We start from the raw sequence: 24,054 nt of genomic DNA on the forward strand, positions 1-24,054 counted from the left end.
ATGCCATCTAAATTCTTCGCGTGGGTTTGCACCAAGATACCGTCACTAATTGTGTTACTTTTCTCTGCTCAACGTCATTCACACGTAACGATCGCAAACGAAGACGTTAAGCATAATCGTAACTGACAAAAAGCTTACTAAAGCCTCACGGTAACGTAGACAATTATAACACATTATAAGAAATCTTCCTCATAGCCGGTCATTTCTCAAGCGAGGAGCGTGCCTCCGGACCTTACCTATTTCCATCCTAGCCTATCGGATTTGGGTATTTGTGAATTTTTTTTTCTTCTTCAATGGGACGCGTTGATGCTAAAGTTCAAACAGAAGCCCGTGTCCTGCTATGACACGCTTTGTGTTGGGTGCATTGTCGTTTAGTACGTGAATCCGCTTCTTCCGTCCATGGATACCGGAGGCTGCAGTACAGCGTCCCCATTCATAAAAAAACAAAACAAAAACTATTATGTCTGCAGTGGGCGCGTGAGGGGCAGGCAGGGCTCCATAGACATTCCCCGAGTCGACCTTTGTTATGCCGAACGTTTTATCCCCAAAAGAACAAATGGACGCCCTTTTCTTTCTTTTTGACATCGCGGGAACGGCCTTGATTATAACGCTCCTGTTTCTTTCTTCTTTTTTTTTTAATAATCAAGATGGTTTATAAAAACAAACTCGCATACCGAAAGTGCAAGTTTCCCACCAGCAACGCCACGGATTATATGGGGGGAGGGGGGGGGCATTTTGCCGACGCACTTCCCCACGAACCAGCAGATGTCGCAACGGACTGTGGGAGAGAAAGCGGGGAGAAGGGGGCCTGGCCTGGGAATTGGCCGCTCTGCTTCCCATTCTTCCTATGCAGACACACAACATGGCGGACTAGGATAGTCGGCCGACGCGCCCGGATACAGCGGATAAACCCGTGCTCTTCGCGTCCCTCTCGCACCCGAGAAGACGGAGAAAGTCCAGCGCGTGTAGGGGGAAAAACCCTTTTTGGCAAAGTGAATAATTCGCGGGGACCGAATTTTGTTGTCGGCCGTCGCGGAGACGGGACCCAGACTGCCGAGTAGTTCCTTTCCCGAACTGGTTGTGTGCGTCCGTCCCAGATCGTTTCTTAACACCCAGGTCCCCCCCCCCCACCCCGCTCACACTTTAGATCCGTGGGGTGTGGAGACAGGGGCCGGGGTTTTAAAACGTGGAAGGAAAAAAAAGGGGGGGAGAAAGAAAGAAGGAAAACAATTTAGGATCTCCCCTAAGCGGTGCTGGAGTTGCGGTGAGTGTTTTTGTTGCGCAAGCCTATCCACACTTGTTACCGTTTTCGCAATGGCATGTTTCCTTTTCAGCGCTGTGTCACCCACCAAAACAACTACTTTGATCCAGCACATTGTAGGTTATGTGGCTGTGTGATAGCGCACAGAGCCCAGTGACCATAAAGTCAAATGAAAACAAGAGAACACGCATTGTGGTAATACTCGATATACAACCCCCCCCCTCCTCCTCCTCTTCCCATCTTCATCCACGGAGCGCGTACATTAGTGTTGGTAGCGACGTGAACATTTGAGAAGTAGCTTGGAGGCAGGGAGGGAAACTCTGGTGAAGGGGAGGGGGGGTGGTGGTGGGTAAGGATGGGTGCCGTAAGATTTATTAGAAGTCAGATGGATTCTTAACCAAGCGTGCAATGCTGGACACACGTTGTCGCGATGCGAAACCAGAACAAAGGGAGGTATTGTGTGTTCTGCCTCACTGGAAAGTACACTTTATTGATCAACGCTTTGTTATTACATGTTTTGAGAGGGTGGGGAGCGACCCTGGGTGGGTGGAGGAACGGGGGTGGTGGTGGTGGTGGCTGGGGCTTCGTGGGACCCAGTCCAGGAATTAGGTCGCCCTATCAACCATCTCCTGTCCATGTTAGGGATTTTGTGTGTGTGTGTGTGTGTGTGTGTGTGTGTGTGTGTGTGTGTGTGTGTGTGTGTGTGTGTGTGTGTGTGTGTGTGTGTGTGTGTGTGTGTGTGTGTGTTCTCTTTAGGTTCGTTTGGTGACAAAATTCACGTCGCCTGTCTGGGCTTACCTATGTTACAGCCTCTTCCAAAGTTGCTGCTGCTGTTGTTATTTCCATCTGATTTATGACTGATGCTTTTATCGTTTTGCAGAATTGGGCATGCAGCTAAGCAGGCTTCTTGCTTCTATGGATGTTGAGGCTATTCATGTTTTATTTTGCCTTTGATCAGACTGGCATGGAGTGCTGAAACATTGATTTTATTTTTTTTCTTCATGGGTCTTTGGTGCATAAGACCCATGAAGAAGATGTTAGACATTAGTCTAACAGAAGATGTTAGACTAATGTCGGTCTAACAGAAGAAGCCCTTTTTGTCATTTGAAAGTGTTGTTGGTTAAACTGTAGTTAGATTGTACATCAGTCTCTATTTAGTTAATCCCGAGGATGAGCTAGAACAAAAAAAAAATCATGAAGAAATATTACGATTACACGAGTTTCAACACTTCAAGGCCGAGCCAAAGAAAAGCATCATCGTTGTTGAGGAAGCGCGGCAGGGTTTGGCATATGCCATCACAAGACCTCTTTTGCAACGTCTATCTTGACATTGATTCAACTTGTCTGGGCCATTTCGCTGAGCTGCTGCAGAGTTGCGTTGCCCTCCTCTCCATGCCTCTCCAGAATGCACTTTTCCCCTTCGCTGTTAGGACTATCCAGGTGCAAATCTCCAGTTGCTTCGCTGTAACTTATTAGGTTCTTCATCACAGTGAGGCCTACATTGACCCCCCACTTGTCAGGCCCGTACATGTCATTGCTCCTCCCCAAAAGCTGTCAAACCGCCTCTGCTACTAAGACGGTGGCCCATTCAAGCACTTTCTGAGAGTGGCCGACTGTCTTAAGAATCGTATTTGATGATAGCGTCGGCGCATGAGGCAGAGTTATTATCATCTCGCCCCTCTTCTTGAACCTATTTTGAGTACAAAGGACTATTTTTGTCCTGGAATCAAGAAAGGGATTTGTTACTATAGAAAGAGTGACTCTAGCATCAGGCCTAATACACAATGATTGGCCTTCGTACTGAAATGAGTCAAAAACTTCCATTGTAAAGCCTTTGTGGATAACTCGTCCGATGATTTTAATGCTGGATGTTTGAAACTACCTCAGGGCTGGGAAATTGCACAATTCCAGGGTACTGACACAATATTATGAGTTGACTCATTGGGTGGGGCAGAAGGTATATTTTGTTTCCACCTGCAAACTTAAATATTTTTAAGTGGCAGAGCACTGTAATCTGTTTTCTGTTTGGCTGAACACAGTGATATTTAGGGGATTATGGAGGTTTATTTCACCCAGCTCTCGTGTATCATTTAGACTTAGTAGTATGTGTTAATGTTGAAAATATGTAACATGAGGGCTTGACTTGTACAGAAAAAGATCATTGCCAAATCGTTCAAATCTGACAAACTCATCCTACCGTAACAATTTGTAAACGGGGAGTGTCAGTTATGTAATCGAATCAAATAATTTCATCAGTTTGTTTTACATCCTCCCCATAGGGGAAGACTCAGTGATTGCATTACCCCATAAATGCAATGGATACAGATACTACTGGGCAAAGTTCACCTCACACATCGTTCAGGCCCATTTTTAATTGGACATTTTTGAGTTGCAGTGGACATATTTACCCCTTTTCTTTTCGTGGATGCAGTAAAGTCAGAGTTGAAAAAGACGTACCCCCTTAAACACATCATGTAGTCCTCGGCATGTGCCTGCTTTTAAGGTATGTAGAATATGTGATGCTATTTGAAAGGTTCCCAATGATCTAGAAACTTAATCGGCATTTCAGGTTGGTGTACTTTTTTTGAACTAACCAGTTTTTCAGAAGCCTCTGTCCCTCATACACATACACACACACATACACACATACATACACATATGTAGTCCCCCCCCCCTTGCCTTGTTACTACAAAGTGATATCAGATCGCAAATATGCCAGGGCTTATGTTTGTTAAAGGGCACATGTATTTGACAAAATAAGTACGACAGTGCCACACCCTATGACCAGGCCCAGCACAGAGATAGTGACTTTTGTCTACACGCTGCCACTGCTGCATTTGACAAACACGTTCATAAGGGTTTATGATTAATTTTTCTCAAAAACATCCATCCATCCATTATCCGAGCCGCTTATCCAGCTCTCAGGGTCGCGGGGGATGCTGGAGCTTATCCCAGCAGTCACTGGGCAGCAGGCGGGGAGACACCCTGGACAGGCCGCCAGGCCATCACACAGGGCCGACATACATACACACGAATACTTTAAATCTTTTAAACTATTTTATTTTATTTATTTTACTACTTATTGATCCCCGTGGGGAAATTCTTCCTCTGCATTTAACCTGCATTTGTATTGTATTGTATTGTATTGTATTGTATTGTATTGTATTGTATTGTATTGGCCAGTTAAGATGGTTTCATTTTGCCACAGTTAAAAATCAATCTTGATTTGATGATAGGATCACGCCCATTTGCCCATAAAAAGAGTCTTATGTGTTTATCAAAACCAAATAGATTGAATATAACTTCAGCACAATGATGAACCTCCAGTTTGCATGCATTTTGTAGCAATAGGCTAAAATAAGTGCCTCAAAGTGCACTTAGGCTTACGTTTGAGTCAGATAATTACTCCATCTATTTTTGCCCGTTTTCATCTGAGTCTGTTTCTTCTAGGCCTGCTGCAACTGGTGTTACGCGTTGGGACAAATAAATGGAAATGAAATTTGAACTTGAATTTCAGCGACCTTGTTGTTTTAAAGCCAATGTGAAGACAACATTTTATAGATTTAAAATTATTTGGCAGAGGTCAGGTGTTTAAATTTGTGATTCAGTCATTTTTCTTTTTATGAGCAACTTCATGCACCGCAGTTTAAGACAGGGGGTCCTGGCTTCATAAATAAAGGTCAGATCTAGACCAGTTAGGGGCCTCATATGAAGATGTTTTTTCCCCCGCTAGGAATGTTTCTATTGCTGACAAGCCCCAAAAAGGCATCCTGTGAAAGGCTGGCTAATGAACAGATAACATTAGCAACCCTCATTGGCCTTTCTCTGCTCCATGTAAGACTGGACAAGAAAGAAGTCAGGGGGTGGGGTGGGGGGGTTCGTTATAGGGCAATGCAGCCCAGTCTCAGAGGCCTGTCGCTGGATCTTTGATGGGCCACTTATCTTTTTGGAGGAAGAGGAAGGAACAGGGGTAGTAGGATGGCCACCTCAGATATGGAAACCTTTCATTTTGGTCCCTTTTGTCATAGGAACCAAATAGAGGTGTGTCAGTTTTGGGAATTGGGAAGGGCTGTGTCTCTATTTTAGCTCAGTGGTCTTGTGTTTTATGCCACTGAGCTACAACACAGCCCTCCGTGTATGCAGGTTTTCTTTCCAACCCAACCCAACTACACAGGCTGATTTCACCGATGAACACACCCTCAGACGGGGACAATTAATTTGTGAAATCGACTCGTTTAGTGTTGGATTTGAAAGAAGCTGCCTACACATAGCCCTTCATGGAACATGACTATCACTATTTTAGCTGTATGCTTTACGTAAGGGTCAGTTACAGTGCATTTGAAAGAGACTGCAGCTATTTTAAGTTCTGAGGCATTAACTGTAGCCTGCATTAAGGAAACATAACTCACATTTCAGAGTCGGAATTAGGCGATCAGGCATAAGAATCAGGCAGTATTGGCAATATTCTTCTGCTTAACAAGTTGAAGTGGCAAACATCCATCCAAACTGATAACTGTCGTGTCTCCATAGCCCAGTGGCCGGTTCTGTGGCCTCACATCGTGTTCCTAAGGTCACCGTGGCTTCTGTGGGAAGGCCACGGCTAGCACCTCCACATCCTTTCTCTGGGTTATGTGGGTAGACTCCAAAGGCCCCTGGCATGCTCTGTGAGAAACCCCACAACAAAGCAGGCAGAGAGAAAAGCTTAGTTGACTCACCACTTTCCACTCATTGAGAAGAGTGCGTTTCCTTGGTCCTTCAAGCTGAATTGAACCAAATCGTCAATATAAGCTTAATAACAGACACAGTGGTCACACTTGCCTGCACGATTAGCCACAATGCTAATCTCCCGCTCTTCCTAGACTTTTCATCAACTCACCAGTTCATGAAAGAAGCCAACAGGAACACAAACCACACCAGCAGAGAGTAGTAGCCCTCAGAAAGGGAAGTCCAGAGGATTGTGGCTGTTGTATGTGGCATTGGGGACATATAATCTGTGGTCTGTTTTAGAGCAAGAGTCCGGGCAAGCCTGGGTTAGGCCTACTTTAGCCTCACATGAAGAGAAGCATTCACAGTATTCCTGTTTTCCCAGACTATCAAGGCATAGAAACCGTATTAATATGTCATGAATGGAGACAGACAGACAACCATTATCTAGCGCTGTAACCACGAGCAGGGCAGGGTGCCCTGGAGAGAGCCAAGGGGAAGTTTTTCACTATATGAAGGGTGAAATCCCCCCTCATCCACCATTGCTGGAATCGGACCAATAAGGCTTTTGGTCTTTGTATCTGTTAGCTTTCCAACCCACCCACTGGGTATCTGGGGGTATCCTCAGAGAATAAATTGCCAGATGAAATAAAATTATTTTGCCATCAACATAATGCATAACATAGAATAGAGGAAACCTGAGCTGTAGATGGCTGTTGTACTGTTTCACCACATTTGTCTCTCTCCATCTCTCTCTCTCTTTTTTTTGTGAGTGTGTAAAATGATGTAGACCAAGATCTAGCAACATTTATTAGACTGAAGGAAGTGTCTAAAGTCATTGGGCCGCTTTCATGAACAAGAATAAAATCTAGCTAGACTTATTACGTGGGTAGGCTTTATTGGAAAAAACACATTTTGGTCTTGAGCTTGTCATGATGGTGTTGTCATGATTGTGCTATTGGAAAATGTGTTTAATACTTCACCTCAGGTTTTACATAGACTGTATAGACTGGAAGAGAGCCAGAGACTTGTTGTGTGGGGGGACTCTGCATATTAAATGAGTACCTTTCAGGGATGTGAGATTTTAGTCTGTGGTTGTCATGGCGATGCAATGGGACTTCTTTTATATCCTACCTATAAGTGTTTGTTTTGCTTTGTTCGTGAATGAAATGGCACGGAAACAGCCTGGTCCATTGACTACTTTGTGGTTACACTCGAATGAGGTCTGTATTTGGCTACGAGGAGCGAAGCAAAATTGTCTTTTTAAGTAAGACTAGGTTCCCTACTTGCATGCATACAAAGCTAATGCCTACAAAACAAACGGGTTTATTTGTCCATTTGGTTTCACGTCTCTTGACGTGATGTATTTTGGGTTCTGCCATGAGAGGATGGTGACCAAGAAGTATATAGCATTTACTACTAAATGTGTCCCAAGACATCTTCCTGAATGAAAAAACGCACAAAACAAACAACTAGAACAACTGGGCTATATTTTCATAGTTGGAAGTAAAATTTGTCCTTATTCAGTGGGCTGTGTCATCATGGCCAAACGTTTTTGCAAGTCATCTGTTAGGTGTACTGTCAAGGCTTTTCTCACACCGGGGCCAGCTCCTCTGTGCAGTACAGTGTCACAGAAGCAGTTTTGTCTTACGCCCCAGTCCATGTCTCATTGGTGTCTTTGATCTGTGATTTGCCCCTGGAGTTTGATAAAATGGGTTCAGACTGAAGAAAAAGGAATATAGGCGCATGATGTGCATGATAAGGAGCCCTTATTCTCATCATGATCCTCTGCTGAAGCACAGTAAAATCATTTCATAGCTTCCCTGTATGTTGACTGATTTGATTCTTTCAGGTTGCCGTGTGTGTGTGTGTGTGTGTGTGTGTGTGTGTGTGTGTGTGTGTGTGTGTGTGTGTGTGTGTGTGTGTGTGTGTGTGTGTGTGTGTTAGTGGTGGTAGGGGGTTAGTATGGTAATGTAAAGAAAAGAAACGTTGGCATTTTTTAGGAGGGGGCTATCTGATTGATGATTCCTCATGTCTGTGTTGTGTATTTACTCTCGCTGAATTACTGTTGATATTTTGTGTGTGTCTGTGTGGGGGTGGGGGGTAACATTGACAGGCTTTAGCTTTGCTTGTCACAATTCTGATAGCTCTGGCTATCTCGCGCGGGGTACGTTGGTTCATCGTGAGAGTAACTGCTGCAAAAAGACTGCTTAAGTGCTCTGCCATTTCTGAAAGCTATTCACTTGGATGAACAGCACCGGTCCAAGAAAGGGGAGCATCTCTGTATGTTTTTAAACACATTAGTAGGACTCCAGTAGATGTTCACGTTTTCTCTTGAGGGGGGTAGTGTGATGAACATGCCGGGTGGAGGATATTTATTCTCTTGGTCATAAATGCCTGTATCAGAACACAGAGCAGCATGCTGGGTTGAAAGAGTCATACGCAGCGGCTCAGTCTGTGTCACATGAGATCAGATTAATTGGCAATAGAGTCATTCTTGTTGTCAAGGACCATGTCGTGGTCTACTATAAATAAAAGTGTTGTAATATAATTTTTCCCCCTCCCTTTTTCTCCCCAATTGTATCCGGCCAATTACCCCACTCTTCCGAGCCGTCCCGGTCACTGCTCCACCCCCTATGCCGATCCGGAGCAGCTCTGCAGTCTACCACATGCCTCCTCTGATACATGTGGAGTCACCAGCTGCTTCTTTTCACCTGACAGTGAGGAGTTTCACCAGGGGGATGTAGTGCGTGGGAGGATCATGCTACCCCCCCCAGTTCCCCCTCCCCCCTGAACAGGCGCCCCGACCAACCAGAGGAGGCGCTAGTGCAGCGACCAGGAAACATACAAACAACCAGCTTCCCATCTGCAGACATGGCCAATTGTATCTGTAGGGACGCCCGACCAAGCTGGAGGTAACATGGGGATTCAAACTGGCGATCCCCATGTTGGTAGGCAACGGAATAGACCGCCACGCCATCCAGACGCCTGTAATATAAAACTATTTTGAGGCGGGGCTGATTGTTCTTTTAATTGCAATAACCTCATCAAAAACCTAGTTAAGGGTTGAGAATGATAATTCAGAGTGGTTTGACCGAAAAGTCATGTTGTCCTGTCCTGTAAGCATCCAGAGGGACCCGAAATGCAAAACCAAGATCCTGCATACTGTATATCCTTCCTCCAATTGGAAGCAGATGTGAAATGTTAACACGGTATAGAATAGTTTTGGTTGTCAGGCAGAATGGACTCATTATAAAGTGATTGTTTTAGGGCTCCCTCTTTTGCGGTGCATGCATCATTTGGGCACAAATTACACCAACTCAACCCTGCGAAGTCTTTAACACAGAGAACTGCTGGAGCGCTGAGCTGAAGTGTGGCGAAAGTAGACGCATTTGCCCAGGATCTGTTGAATTATTAATGCTCACTACAAACATGGAGTGAAGCCTGTTGAAAGGAGGCATACGCATATACATGCACTCACAACAAAACAGCTGCTTGGTATGTAGCCCCAAACACATTTGGTTGGGTCTCTAGTGACCTGCACTCTTAGACTCACCCTGCAGACAAAGCGTTCGAGCCCGTGCAGCAGCCATGAGGTGAAGGGTAACAACAAGACTAGTGCCATTTGCATCAACATGGGTTGCTTTAAATTTTTAATTTAAAAAAAAAAATTTTCTCACCAATGTATCCGGCAAATTACCCCGCTCTTCTGAACCATGCCGGTCACCGCTCCACCCCCTCTGCCGATCCGGGGAGGGCTGCAGACTACCACATGCATCTTCTGATACATGTGGAGTTACCAGCCGCTTCTTTTCACCTGACAGTGAGGAGTTTCGCCAGGGGGACGTATCGCATGAGAGGATCACGCTATTTCCCCCCAGTTCCCCCTCCCTCCTGAACAGACACCCCAACTGACCAGAGGAGGCGCTAGTGCAGCAACCAGGACACATACCCACATTCGGCTTCCCACCCGCAGGCACGGCCAGTTGTGTGTGTAGGGATGCCCGACCAGCCGGAGGTAACACGGGGATTCGAACCGGTGATCCCCATGTTGGTATGCAACGGAATAGACCGCGACGCTACCTGGACGCCCTAAATTGCTTTAAATTTAACACAATTTATGTTGAGAAGGACAGAAGTTAAATAGGCCACATACTCAGTTAAACAAGTAGCACTCCTGCACTGCAGCTGAGTCACTCTTTTCGCTGAATGCTGAAGTCAAGGGAAGAATGAGGCAGCAGTGCAGCAGGGTACGAGGTCAGGGTTCACGCTAATGTTTTAAGATTAACCTTTTTGTTTATGTGTTTGTGGGTGCAAACGGAAGGGAAGGAAGCAGTGTGCTCTCTTGTGCTCTCTGCTCTATGACTCTGCTCTGGAATGTGAACCAGGCAAAGAACAATTTAGCCGAGAGAATTGGGCTTAAAAATTATTAAGAGATATTTCTCACTGTGTTCATATTTAGGGTCTTTGAAGTGTGCCAAACACATAGGTTATCGTATTTCCTCATCTTTCTGGCTTAATCATTGTTAAGCCATTCATGTAACATGATTTTGCCATAAGACAGACGCTTGCAATGCAAGGGCATCCTGTTTAATTAGGAAACATTTCTATATATAGGACCAAGACACGTCCTGCTCTTATTTGCTGTTAAAAAAAGAACCAGAAAAAAAAACCTTGTCGACACAGCAGACGGTGGAGTTTAGAAAGCAGAAATACTTAAGATAGTCTCAAACGCCATCTATTTAAATCTCACCCGTCACATCCACATATAACTAACATGGCTTCAGATTATATGGGACTGTCATTCTAAAAGCAAGACTTTTTTTCCTAAAAACTCAAAAAAGGCACACGCACATCCAAAGTATTTTGCATGTGTTGGGCAACCAAATCAGACTCTGAAAGGAAGAAATCACCTGCACACAGCTTATAAGTTCCCAAGTATGATTTCTTTCTTATTTCATATTATGAGAATAACACAACATTTTGATCCAAATGGTCTCAGTCAGGGTCAGTTTTTTTTTCTTTTCTGTAATTGGTTTAGATGGACCTTAGAAAGACTTGTTTAGCATTAGGTTTTGTAGGTTAATAGCGTCCTTATTGACCACTTAACTCATGCAACATGCCCCCTTTTAAACTGCAGTTAGAGCCGAATGGTCCTGTGGTGAGACCAGAATGTGAGCAGTGGACTGGACGAGCACGGTTCAAAACATATGTCTAGATGGGGAACTGGCACTGTTATTGCTTTCACCACCCAATTTGTCCACTGCCCCCCCCCGGATTAAGTAACCCTTGATATAATCCCAAACTAAGTGTTGGTTTGTGTGTTGCAGCGGTGCAGTTGCAGGCTCCCTGTAAAATTGCACGAGCAGAAGCCTAAACAGAGCCAGACAGGCTGGATTATTCCCGGGTCAGGACCATGGGTTTAGAGACAGGGAAAAATCCCAGCTCAGTCAATGAGACACCAGCCTCAAGGCTTCTAGTATTACAACACAGCCCTACAATTGGCCAGGCGCACACCATCCATCCTTCTTCTCTCCTTCTTCTGCTCTTATCTGCCCTCCATTGTGCACTCACTCATCCCTGTGTCAATGGACTTTTAATTGGCTAAACACTGATTCATGTTTTTTGCTAGTCGCTTCAGAAATTTAAATGTGACTCTTAATTCTTGCTTTTGTTATCTCCTCCAGGCGGTAGGTAGCCTGGAGGGGTTATTGTTTGTTTGTGTGTGTGTGCGTGTTTGTGTGTGTGTGTGTGTGTGTGTGTGTGTGTGTGTGTGTGTGTACTTCTATCTTTATGAGGGCCAATTTGAGTTTTTAGCCATCAGAGCGAGGATATTTTTGCAAAGTGAGAACATTTTAGCCAGTCAAAGGTCTGTTTTAAGATTAGGACTTGGGTTTAGGGTTAGAATTAGGATAAGGTTAAAATTAGGGTTAGGCATGTAGTTCTGATGGTTAAGGTTGGGGTTAAGGGCTAGGGAATGAATGTAGTCAATCAGAATACTTTATTTATCCCCGAGGGGAAATTGAGTTCTATTACAGACACTCACGCTCTAATAACTAAAAACTAACAAGATACAAGATAAGAAAATAGAAACGGAAACAAACAGAAATAAAAGATAAATAAGAAATGGAAATAAGAACAAAATAATGAGGGGTCCTCACAAAAATACAAGTGCAAACGTGTGTGTGTGTGCGTGTGTGTGTGTGTGGGACTAATCTCGCATACTACGGGAACTGTCAGCCTAATATGTTTTGTGCACAGATATGACTGTATGATCAAGAACCTCTGGTGGTTGCAGTGATTCAAAACCTTTGACAAAAATGTATTCTCACTTCTGCAGCTCCCTCTCTTCATTCACTCTATAGCTTGCTCAACCAACGCGACCAACATGGTCCTCTGTTTTCCCAATCTGAATCAACGATAGATATGAGTCACGCATGCACATGGTTGACTTTCTCCAGCGCTGGCAAAGCGATAAGACGAAGAGAGGGGATGGGTCACACTATGCGAGACCAGGCAGCAAGTGTCAAGTCATTATGTATTTGGGTATGAGTCTTGAAAGTAAATGAGAAATCAATTATATTTCGCAAATCATTCACTGCTGATTTCAGCACAGTAGAACTGGAGGAACCAAAAATTATAGCATTAGTCTTTATTTTCATAATATGATAAAGCTAGGTAAACTGTTTATGCTCACGCATGCGTGACTCACATCTACGGCTGACTCAGATTGGGCAGTGACCTGGTCAAACATTATTAAAAGAATTTTGATAATCCAAAAAATGCGAAAGCTATAAAGGAAAAACATCCTCTAGGTTGCAGTCAAAACAGGAAGTGTTGCATATTCTTGTCGCTACCCGATCTGAGTCAACCGTAGATGTGCGTTACGAATGCACGAGTGTCAACGGTTTACCCAGCTTTATTATATTATGAAAATAAAGATAGGGTTGGGGTTTAACCAAAATGGTTACATAGCAAACCTTTTCTTTTTTAGAAAGTGCAAGTTCAGATTAGACTTGGTTGCATTCGTGTGAGGGTCAGTCTAGGAGGCTGAGCATCCACAGACTGACAGGCAAAACGTTTTTATCAGATAGATTTTTTTAGCTTGAGTCCTGCATATTAAACCCCCCCCCCCCATATTTCCTGTTCAATCAACTTGGGCGCTGCACAGAAGTTTTATAATGGCAGGAAAAACACTGTTTTTTCTGTCCGTGTGTGTGTGCGTGTATCTGTTTGCTGCTAATCTCGCATACTGCTGGGCCAGTCAGCCTGATGCTTTTTGTGCACAGTTACGACTGTATGATCAAGGGCCTCTTGTGGTTGCGGTGATTCAAAACCTTTGAAAAACTTTATGCTGCAATTGAGTGCCAATTCCTTAGCTGGTTTTTCGCCAAAGTCCAAGCACCGGAGAAGGGGAGATACGCAGGCAGTGCCTCTGTATTTTCCCTTCTCCCGGTAGGTGAAAAAAGGGGTGGTTTGCCGCCAAGTCCGAGCACCGGAGAAGGCGATACGCCTGGCGGGGATCTACGCTCTACTGAGTACACTCTTCTACGTTTGCCTTTGTGGTGCTTTAGAAGGCTGCAGTGAATGTCTAGTAATACAGACTGTGCAGTGCTAAGCGTTAAAGATAACCCTTTATCAAGCTACTCCCCTTTTTAAAGTTGTCCAGAGAAAAAGAATTATGAAAATTCTCTGAAAAGATTGATCTCTGCCTGCTTTCTTCACATGCCATGCTCTGCCATCCCAACCTTCTATGGTTCTGCACAGATCAGGTATATATGTTGTTTTTAATGAGAAGTTTCTAACATTGCTGCACCACTTTAATCAACCATAACCATATTCAGAGCTCTGTTAGTCATGTGAGACCCATCACTCCTCTAGTCTAGTCTACACCTGTGTAGACTAGAGGAGAACTTGAACTTGAACTTGTACCGTCAAGATCACGGTCTACAGCACTTGGAAAACTTGTTTTCTCCAAATTATCATGCATGTTGTTTGAACTGTATCTAACTGATGAAAGCAAGGAATAGTTGTACCATTGTGTGAAACATTCGCTTTTAACTGAATTCTCACATCCTAGCTGCACATTTTCACACAGCAGCAACAATCATCTTCGCAAAGTCAAATGTGTGAAAAATTTAACTAATTTTTGCCCCACAAAACCTTATAATGGGTTCTTTGTCAAAATTATTTTTGTGTTGACTGCTAGAATACAGTGCAGTAGGCCTGGGGAGATTATACAGCAAAATCCATTCATGATCATAATGGAAAACATGCTGTGACATTTTATGAGAAAACACATTGTGTTAGCAGTGCTCACATTAAAGTGTGTAACTCTGGGGTCGAAGCTTTTGATGAAAGAAGTTTGGATTCATTGAGGAGGATGACGTTGTTACACAGTTAAGACGGAAGGAAGAGTGAAGACATTTTGCAGATGTTAACTGTCATTCTCTTCACCACCTTAGGACCACGCTGTGCGAATGAGTGATTGATTCCAACTTCGCTCCTTAAGGTAAGAGAGAATCTGCATATTCACGTTGTAATTATTGAATCTTCCTGTTTGACTTCGAAACAAGATTTAGTAGTGCTATCCTCCAAAATTGACCATGGGAGATTAGGATTAGAGATTAAAAAGAGAACTGGATTCTAAAACAGACAAAATCTGGACTCCCGTTCTGTAAAAGGGTTGTTTTAGGGTGAGTGCCATGCTTTGTGATCTCATTGGGATTTGATGGGATCTTTAACAAATAACCCTTGTTGTTTTTGCGGTGCCTTCCTCAGGGCAGAATGGGTGTGTGTCCCCTGCTCCTGCTGCTCAGCCTAATCCTTGTGGCCTCGGCCAAGGACTCTCTCGTCACCACAGGTACGAACCACGACATCTTGAATCTAATCTGGTTTTTCCTTTTGGCCCGATTTACCCGCGGTGTGCTGTGTTTTGAGCATCCTTGATCAGTGCCCATACTGTGAGCACTGCTTCAGCCATTTTACATTGGACAGGAACAGCAATGGAAAGATGTGTTGCTTGTGTTGGCAGTTCGAGCTGGAGACATGAAATGTAAAAGACACATTCCTGCACAGTGTCTTGCTTTTCAGCATGCAACTCTTGCTTCTTTCTGTTACATGCATATTTTTCTATGTATCACACCAAAAGTGCTGGATGCCGGAGCTTCCAGGTAGCGTAGCGGTCTATTCCGTTGCCTACCAACACGGGGATCCTGGTTCGAAACCCCATGTTGCCTCCGGCTTGGTCGGGCGTCCCTACAGACACAACTGGCCGTGTCTGTGGGTGGGAAGCCAGATGTGAGGTGTGTGTCCTGGTCGCTGCACTAGTGCCTCCTCCTGTCAGTCGGGGCGCCTGTTTGCGGGGGAGGGGGAACTGGGGGGAATAGCGTGATCCTCCCACACGCTATGTCCCACTGGCAAAACTCCTCACTGTCAGGTGAAAAGTAGCGGCTGGCGACTCCACATGTATCAGAGGAGGCGTATGGTAGTCTGCAGCCCTCCCCAGATCGGTAGAGGGGGGTGGACCAGTGACTGGGAAGGCTCAGAAGAGTGGGGTAATTGGCCAGATACAATTAGGGAGAAAAAAAAGGGGGGAGGCGGAGTGCTGGATGCCGAATGTAGCGATGTCCTAAATGTGGGCACTTTTTCTTTTCCATCACAGTTTAGGTCGTCCTACTTGTGAGTAGGGCCAAACAGCACGACACGGTGGGAATCTCCCACTGTGAGTGTATAACGGAAACACATTTCATCATGGCACAGCACGCCACGGCTAATGGAACCACCCTATAATTGTGGTCACCTGAGTCACCAGTTTTCATTCAAAGTCTTGCATTGGTGTAACCAAGAAATATATGAAAGGTGTAACATTGCTTTCCGTTGTGCCTACTAGGGCTGAACAACGTATTGTTTCACAAGGTCAACACGGCGATATAAACACGTGCATTAGCCACATTGCAAAGAATGCAATATAAGGCAAATTAGGCTCGTCAGTTGTGTAAGGCTAAAACCTTTGTTGTTTGATAGAAAACAAAATCCACTTTTTTATGACTGCTCTTGAAGAAAAATATTCTAGTCCATCTGACAAATTACATAATTTAGTCAAATTTAATCACCTCTTGGAAATACACCTCTTCTGTATTTCCTCTTCTAAACTCACTCTGATCATTGCTTGATAAATTCTTTGAAATGGAACTTTGAAAGTTAAAAGCTGCATATATCTTGTGAAAATATATAACTTCTCTTTATTCTCTTAATTCTTTTATTGTGGTACATATCACAAAAAAACAACACAAAAATCACATGATTTTCTTCAATATCCTTTAGCTTTAGTGCCTACTAAGATTTCCCCTTTATTTTCCAGCTCCTCCTATCATCACGGCCAAACCCACAGACCCTCCTGTTGCACCTCTCCTCAACATCACGGTGGTACCTTCGACTGTCCCCCCAGGCCCATCCACACCCCTCACTCCTACTGCCAGCCCCAAAACACCTGACGCCATTACAAGTCCAGCGAGTGATGAGGCTGTGACAACAGGAGGTCCCACTGGCAACCCAGCACCAACACCCATCCCTGCTCCCTTTCCTCCAGTCCAAACTGATAGTCAACAGATACCAACGAGCACCCAGCCTCCCCCTGCTCCCACCACAGCAGTCCAGGATGGGGGACGGGAGAATGGGACCACAGCCTCTGCTCCAGACACTCCTCCTCCAGACGACACCCCCAACTTAGAGGAGACCACCACAGAATCCAGTGTGGAGGGCACCTCCGACACCGGCATCCCTGGTGAGTGTGAGTGTGAGCATGGGTTCACGTGTGTTTATATGTGTTCATTTTTGTGTCTTTTTGAGCGATTATGGCCATTAAGTATGCAGCTGCCACTTACTGTATGTTGACACACCGTAATATCTTAATTTTTTTAAATCTGCTGCTGTATATGTGATGGTAATATAAGTCTTGTTCTATCTTTCACAGATATGGAGGGTCCAGGTAAGAAAACAACAATGGAGTTAGAACAAATAAATACTAAAGTCTTAGAGCACATTCAAGGGTGTGGCACCTGCATCATTCTTGGGGGTGGGCTGGGGTGGGGGGGGTGGGGTGGATGTTATCTCCAGTCTGTCATGGTGCATTGTAAGATTTGCTTCAGGGTGAGCTAAATATGGTAATATCCATCTTCAGTCCCTGGACATTACCTTACAGCTTCTTCAAAATCATAGGAAGGAACAGTTGAGAGCGGTCTCTCAACTCTGACCCATTTCTCCAGTAAGATGGGGCCTCAAGTGAATTTTATGAATCAAGGGGGGCCATGAGGGGCTCAAGTTCAAGTCAACAAAATTCTTATCTGTTAGAAATAAATACAACAGTGAAATTGCATCGCTAAATGTCTTGTTAGATATAATAATCCCTATGAGCTCATAAATGTTATGTAATTTTTGCATTATCTCCTTTCAGCCATCTCTATGGGCCCTCTGTCCAGAGCTATGAGCTGCTCACGATGGCATTAGTGCAGTGAAAAGCTACGTCAACTTCACATGATACCCATAGCCTGCTCTGCTGATGCTCTGTTCAATGTAGACATTGTCCAGCTGAGAGCCATGAAAAGTGCATGGGAACTATGTATAATAATGCAACATGGCTGGGAAGCATTCCAGACTTGCAGCATCTAACCTCGGCTGTTGTTCTGCAGATTTCACGTTTAGTGGAGAAACTGCAGCAGTGTAACATCACCAGCAACATTACATGGGTTGCCTCCAATCAGTAACTCATGTACACAGTTGAAATAGATACAAATGGGTCAGCTTTTGTTACCTAGTAGATACATAGCAAAGAACTGTTTTACTTGGCTCTTTGGAAAGTCCAATTTGTAATATTAAGTATGCAAAGTCAAAATTTGCTATGCACACTGGGTAGGAAAATTGTTTACGGCATCCTTTCTGGTCAATGATAACTTGAATGCATTGGTATATGCTTAAAAAAAAATCACATTGACAATGTGAGTTTCAGTTGTTTATTGTCCATTTGGCATAGCCAGTTTTAGAAGCATGGGGATGACCGTCTCAGTTAAACAGTGATGTATCTGCAACACCATGAGCGACAGTTTGTCCCCATGCCTTTCTCCATTTGCACTGGCTTTTCTCTTGAGAAAGCCAATGAAATATTAACATAGGTGACCATTAAGTTTCCCATTTACCAGATCACTGGGAAGAAAGTACACAGTCTAGTGCTGAAAGATGTAGAGGTCACCCAATGACTTTTAAACCCTGTTGTTTTATATCAATATTTTAGCAGAATTTCAATGAACAACTACTGGCTCTTTTTGGGGCATTGTTGGCTAAAAGTATCCCTAAAGATACTATGGAATAGTATTAAATTTAGCTAAAAAAGGGTGATTGCTGTCACACCTCAGCTCACTACATGATGCTTCACAAAATGTTTTTTTTTTCAAAAACATTGGACATTTATTTGGTACGTTCTATCAGATTTTTATATTTGAACATATGACAAAAACTTTAACTTTCATGCTAATAAACACTGCATCTTCATGTGTAATCATGTTGCTTTGAAAAGTCATATCTCTTATTGTCACGGGAAAAGAATATGTCAGAGCTGCGTGTTTTCAGTTATAGTGAATGTCATCTATTAAACCCATATATTGACTCACATCTGCTCCCAGGTACCTTTTGTAGTTTTACACACATACATTGTGCTCTTACAGTTCATTTTGTTAAAATGTCCTCTGCATATCTCCACCTATTATGTGGTTCTGACCAAGAAGACGTCCCATCAGATGACATGCCAATCATAGCGGTGATGGTGGCCTTATCCTCCCTGTTGGTCATCGTCTTCATCATCATCATCCTCTACATGCTCAGGTTGGGAAACTTGACTGATGTTTCGCACGGAGTAAGACATTTATGAAGTATTGATATTGTGTACAAACGGTGCTGATCTTTTTTCTTTCCATTTTGGTCAGCTCCCCATCACGCAAATATAAACTCAGACACATAAATTGCTTTAACATTAAGCAGGGTTAGTCCATTTGTGGCTCTTTATGCACAATAACAATAGAAATGTGGTAAACCCCAAAGGTGCTACTGTTACTGTGGAAATGACAGATTGGCATTATGCTGTGTGTGTGTGTGTGTGTGTGTGTGTGTGTGTGTGTGTGTGTGTGTGTGTGTGTGTGTGTGTGTGTGTATTTGTGCATGTGTGTGTGCATATGTTTGTGCGTGTTTTTACTCATATTTTACCTTCTGACTGACAGGTTTAAAAAGTACAAGCAGGCAGGAAGCCATTCCAACTCCTTCAGACTGACCAATGGCAGATCAGAAGATACAGGTAAAACTTTCACATCTGTTTGTGAGTGTATGTGGGTACATAGAACTGTATATGCACACTTGTTACTCATTCGTTTGGTCTTGCTTGTATCAGCAAGTGAGCACATTTATATCTCATAACCGGTCTGACCCAACTTGTCAAATCCGGTTGCTTTTGATTAGATTGGATTGATCTTGCTCTTCAAACAAATAGCATGACACTGGCTGACCGCTGGCAGAGGCGTTTGCTCAATGTGATTACTTAACTGACTTGAAGTTAGCTGACTCTGTATGTGGCAGCATTGAATCGCCCCCTGGTGGTCTTTTTTTAAACATATATAATTTTGGGGCGATGACAATGACGATGCATGAGATTCAGTGAATTGAAGCACTGTATAAGGTCAACAGTCATTTAGTCTCTTTCTATTTCTTTCTCTCACCCTTCTCATCCTGCCCCAATGTCTGTATCTTTACCTATCTTTCCCCTCCTGTTCCTTCCCTCCTCTTTCTCCCTCCCTCCCTTCCTGCTTCCTGGGTCAGAACTCCAGAGTGTGCCCCTATTGGCCCGCTCACCCAGCACAAACAGGAAGTACCCGCCCCTTCCCGTCGACAAGCTCGAGGAAGAGATGAACCGTCGCATGGCTGATGACAACAAGCTCTTCAGGGAGGAGTTTAATGTATGACTTAGGCCCTCTCTGATACCACGCTGAGTCCTAATATCATTTTGAGAGCTATATCTCTGTAGTCTGCAAAGAAGACCTTTTTTTTTTTGCGATGAAATATTTGAGATGTACATTTTTTCCACTTCCATTTTGCCTATTCATTTTTGCTGCATGCTCCAGTATTGTGCTGAATTGGCTAGTAAATAATTATGTTTAAACATGTGTAGCCTTTATTATCCTTCTCTTGAGGGATGAGTGATATGGAGAGGATTTTGTGCCACCCTGAAATGCAAACACAACTTTGGGATTAAGGGGAAAACAATCACCACGACATATTGTTTTACAGTGTGCAGCACACAGAAACCGTGCCATGTGGAAATGCTATGCACAAAAGGCGACACTTATCACTGTGTGACATGAGGAGAATGTGCCACAATGAAAATGCAATGCCACAACTGAAATGCAATGGGCATGTTGGCACGATTTCAGCATGTACTTTTCGAAAATGAAATTGAGCCGATAGAACATTTGGAGGAAAGCAAAGATGCCCATTGCATTTCGGTGTGGTATGGCACGATTTCATCATTAAATTGTGCGTCATGTAATCACTTCTTGTTGATTTTCTGGGTGGTAGCTGAACAAGATGCAAATCAATGAAATTAAGATTTTGCTTTTCATTGTTGCATGTTCTCTTCATGTGACACAGTGAAAAGCAATGCCTCTTGTGCATTGCATTCCCACATGGCACGATTTCTGTGTGCTGTGCACTGTGAAACAATATGTGGTGGTGATTGTTTTTACCCTCATTCCAAAATCGCGTTTGCATTTCAGGGTGGCATAATATCCTGTCCATAGAGTGACAGGCCTCAACAAAAATCAATGATGACCATCACCGCAACCTAACCAATAAGAACAAAGTCAGCTTCCTCATTATCAACTCTGAGCTGGCATTTACACCAGATCAGCTTTCCAAACTGTTTAATTGGCTTAGGATCAGGGTTGTTTCAGTGAAATCTCCCTTATCAACCTGTCTCTGAACCATATTCAAACAAAAATGCAAGTTTGGGACGTTTAAATTAGATGTATGGACAAATCCGGCGACCGTTTTGTGTGTTCCATCATTTAGTGGCGCCGCCATTACTGCGATGGCAAGTCATAGTGAGTCAGTGTCTGCTGTCGCCTGCTGACAGTGACAACAGCATGGGTAGTAACCCTGACCCTAGATGAATATAGAGTGACTACTGTTAACCAAAACTTACCGTGCTGTTGTTATTGGGAACAAAGTCCTTTCTGTTAAAATTCTTGTTCCACTTTGGGTGAACATCTTGGCCCTTTGCACGTCCAGGGAATCTACGTTAAGGGTATGGTCTCAGACAGGGGCGCTCTTCATGAAGTAAAGGCTTGTGTGTTTTGCATTCAGCTTTTTTTTCCAAAGTTGAAGTTTGCCACTATTGTGGGAGCAGCTGAGAACTGCACAGGTTCTTCCCGAACTCTTAGACATTGTTGTCAAAAGTAACTTTACATAGAAATAAAGGTAAAAGTAGAAAATTGTACACTACTTACAAAACCTTGTATTCAAACAAGCGCGTATTGTAGGGAGACGTTACTGCCGTAATGGCAACTTGTTTACTTCTGGTACCTCCCTGGATTTGTGTATATGGGAGAAGAGGCGCTAAGGTTTAACACAATATGGAGGAAGAACTGAAGTGATCAAGAAATGTTGAGCAGAATCCAGTATTTGTGAGTACTTGGCCTCTTTCCACTCTTCTCTCTTATCATGTAGTTTATCTGTTTTTGTGTGCAGGCATTACCAGTCTGTCCAATCCAGGCTTCATGTGATGCAGCCTCCAAAGAGGAAAACAAGGAGAAAAACAGATATGTCAACATCCTGCCATGTGAGTGGCCGCAGAAAACAGACACTCTTACTCTGGCCAGCAAAAACAACCAGTGCTTGTAAAAGCTGTAACGCTTATGACCGAGTTATTTTGTTGTTTACAATGACCGCTTATCAGCAGACCTCATAGCAGACCTCGAAAAGCAGCCATTGAAAGACAGTTACAAAGAGCGTTTCTTTCTCATTTCGCTTTGTACTGTGAATAATCTGCGTTGAAAAATCAATGCAGTTTTTTTTTTTTTTTTTTTTGCATCATAAGATTCTTTATCCTGGCATCCTCTTCCTCCTTCCCGTCCCTTTGGTTTCTGATTATATTTCTCCCCTTTTTCTCTTGTGTTTTTTAGACGATCACTCCAGGGTACACCTCTCATCTCTGGAGGGAGTACCTGACTCCGACTTCATCAACGCCTCTTTCATAAATGTTAGTATGATGATACCATACTTTCAACCAGTTTCAATTCATATTTCAGTAGCCCTTCAAATACCTAAATGCCCTTTATCTCTCTCTTCATCTGTTCTCTCTTTTTTTAACAGGGTTATCAAGAAAAGAATAAGTTTATTGCAGCTCAAGGTAAAGCAATTTGTATCAGCCCTGAAAATAGGCAAAACTATTCAAGGATTTGAAATTATTCACATTAAGATATGTTATATGGTAGGTCGATACTTTTTCACTCAATCTCTCTCTCTCTCTCTCTCTCTCTCTCTCTCTCTCTCTCTCTCTCTCTCTCTCTCTCTCTCTCTCTTTGCCTCTTCCTCCTTTCCTTTCTCAGGGCCCAAAGAGGAAACGGTAAATGACTTCTGGAGAATGATCTGGGAGCAGAACACAGCCACCATCGTCATGGTGACAAATCTGAAGGAGAGAAAAGAGGTGAGAGGGACAGAGGAGGGCAGTGATGTGCCATGTGTCTGTATAAAATGATCCTAAAAGCAGTTTCAGGTTTATATATATATATATATACACACACACACACACACACACATATATATACACACATATACACTACCGTTCAAAAGTTTGGGATCACCCAAACAATTTTGTGTTTTCCATGAAAAGTCACACTTATTCACCACCATATGTTGTGAAATGAATAGAAAATAGAGTCAAGACATTGACAAGGTTAGAAATAATGATTTGTATTTGAAATAAGATTTTTTTTACATCAAACTTTGCTTTCGTCAAAGAATCCTCCATTTGCAGCAATTACAGCATTGCAGACCTTTGGCATTCTAGCTGTTAATTTGTTGAGGTAATCTGGAGAAATTGCACCCCACGCTTCCAGAAGCAGCTCCCACAAGTTGGATTGGTTGGATGGGCACTTCTTTGAGCAGATTGAGTTTCTGGAGCATCACATTTGTGGGGTCAATTAAACGCTCAAAATGGCCAGAAAAAGAGAACTTTCATCTGAAACTCAACAGTCTATTCTTGTTCTTAGAAATGAAGGCTATTCCATGCGAGAAATTGCTAAGAAATTGAAGATTTCCTACACCGGTGTGTACTACTCCCTTCAGAGGACAGCACAAACAGGCTCTAACCAGAGTAGAAAAAGAAGTGGGAGGCCGCGTTGCACAACTGAGCAAGAAGATAAGTACATTAGAGTCTCTAGTTTGAGAAACAGACGCCTCACAGGTCCCCAACTGGCATCTTCATTAAATAGTACCTGTTAGAGCCTGTTTGTGCTGTCCTCTGAAGGGAGTAGTACACACCGGTGTAGGAAATCTTCAATTTCTTAGCAATTTCTCGCATGGAATAGCCTTCATTTCTAAGAACAAGAATAGACTGTCGAGTTTCAGATGAAAGTTCTCTTTTTCTGGCCATTTTGAGCGTTTAATTGACCCCACAAATGTGATGCTCCAGAAACTCAATCTGCTCAAAGAAGTGCCCATCCAACCAATCCAACTTGTGGGAGCTGCTTCTGGAAGCGTGGGGTGCAATTTCTCCAGATTACCTCAACAAATTAACAGCTAGAATACCAAAGGTCTGCAATGCTGTAATTGCTGCAAATGGAGGATTCTTTGACGAAAGCAAAGTTTGATGTAAAAAAAATCTTATTTCAAATACAAATCATTATTTCTAACCTTGTCAATGTCTTGACTCTATTTTCTATTCATTTCACAACATATGGTGGTGAATAAGTGTGACTTTTCATGGAAAACACAAAATTGTTTGGGTGATCCCAAACTTTTGAACGGTAGTGTATATGTGTGTGTGTGTG

At 43.3% G+C, this 24,054-nt stretch overlaps 1 protein-coding gene across 1 annotated transcript in view; it reads left to right on the plus strand.

Moving 5' to 3' along the window:
* The first annotated feature begins 876 nt into the window (after positions 1–876).
* ptpra (protein tyrosine phosphatase receptor type A) overlaps positions 877–24,054 on the plus strand; it is a 34,946-nt gene continuing 11,768 nt past the window's right edge. The window contains exons 1-12 of the mRNA XM_056301736.1: positions 877–1,264; positions 14,431–14,477; positions 14,747–14,828; positions 16,329–16,751; positions 16,941–16,955; positions 18,742–18,841; positions 19,234–19,307; positions 19,826–19,962; positions 21,752–21,842; positions 22,186–22,262; positions 22,376–22,412; positions 22,612–22,709. Coding sequence (XP_056157711.1) covers positions 14,753–14,828; positions 16,329–16,751; positions 16,941–16,955; positions 18,742–18,841; positions 19,234–19,307; positions 19,826–19,962; positions 21,752–21,842; positions 22,186–22,262; positions 22,376–22,412; positions 22,612–22,709 — 1,128 coding nt within the window. The 5' untranslated portion in view covers positions 877–1,264; positions 14,431–14,477; positions 14,747–14,752. The remainder of the gene's footprint in view (positions 1,265–14,430; positions 14,478–14,746; positions 14,829–16,328; positions 16,752–16,940; positions 16,956–18,741; positions 18,842–19,233; positions 19,308–19,825; positions 19,963–21,751; positions 21,843–22,185; positions 22,263–22,375; positions 22,413–22,611; positions 22,710–24,054) is intronic.

Source organism: Lampris incognitus, chromosome 2, assembly GCF_029633865.1.
Source record: "Lampris incognitus isolate fLamInc1 chromosome 2, fLamInc1.hap2, whole genome shotgun sequence".
Taxonomy (NCBI): Eukaryota; Metazoa; Chordata; class Actinopteri; order Lampriformes; family Lampridae; genus Lampris; species Lampris incognitus.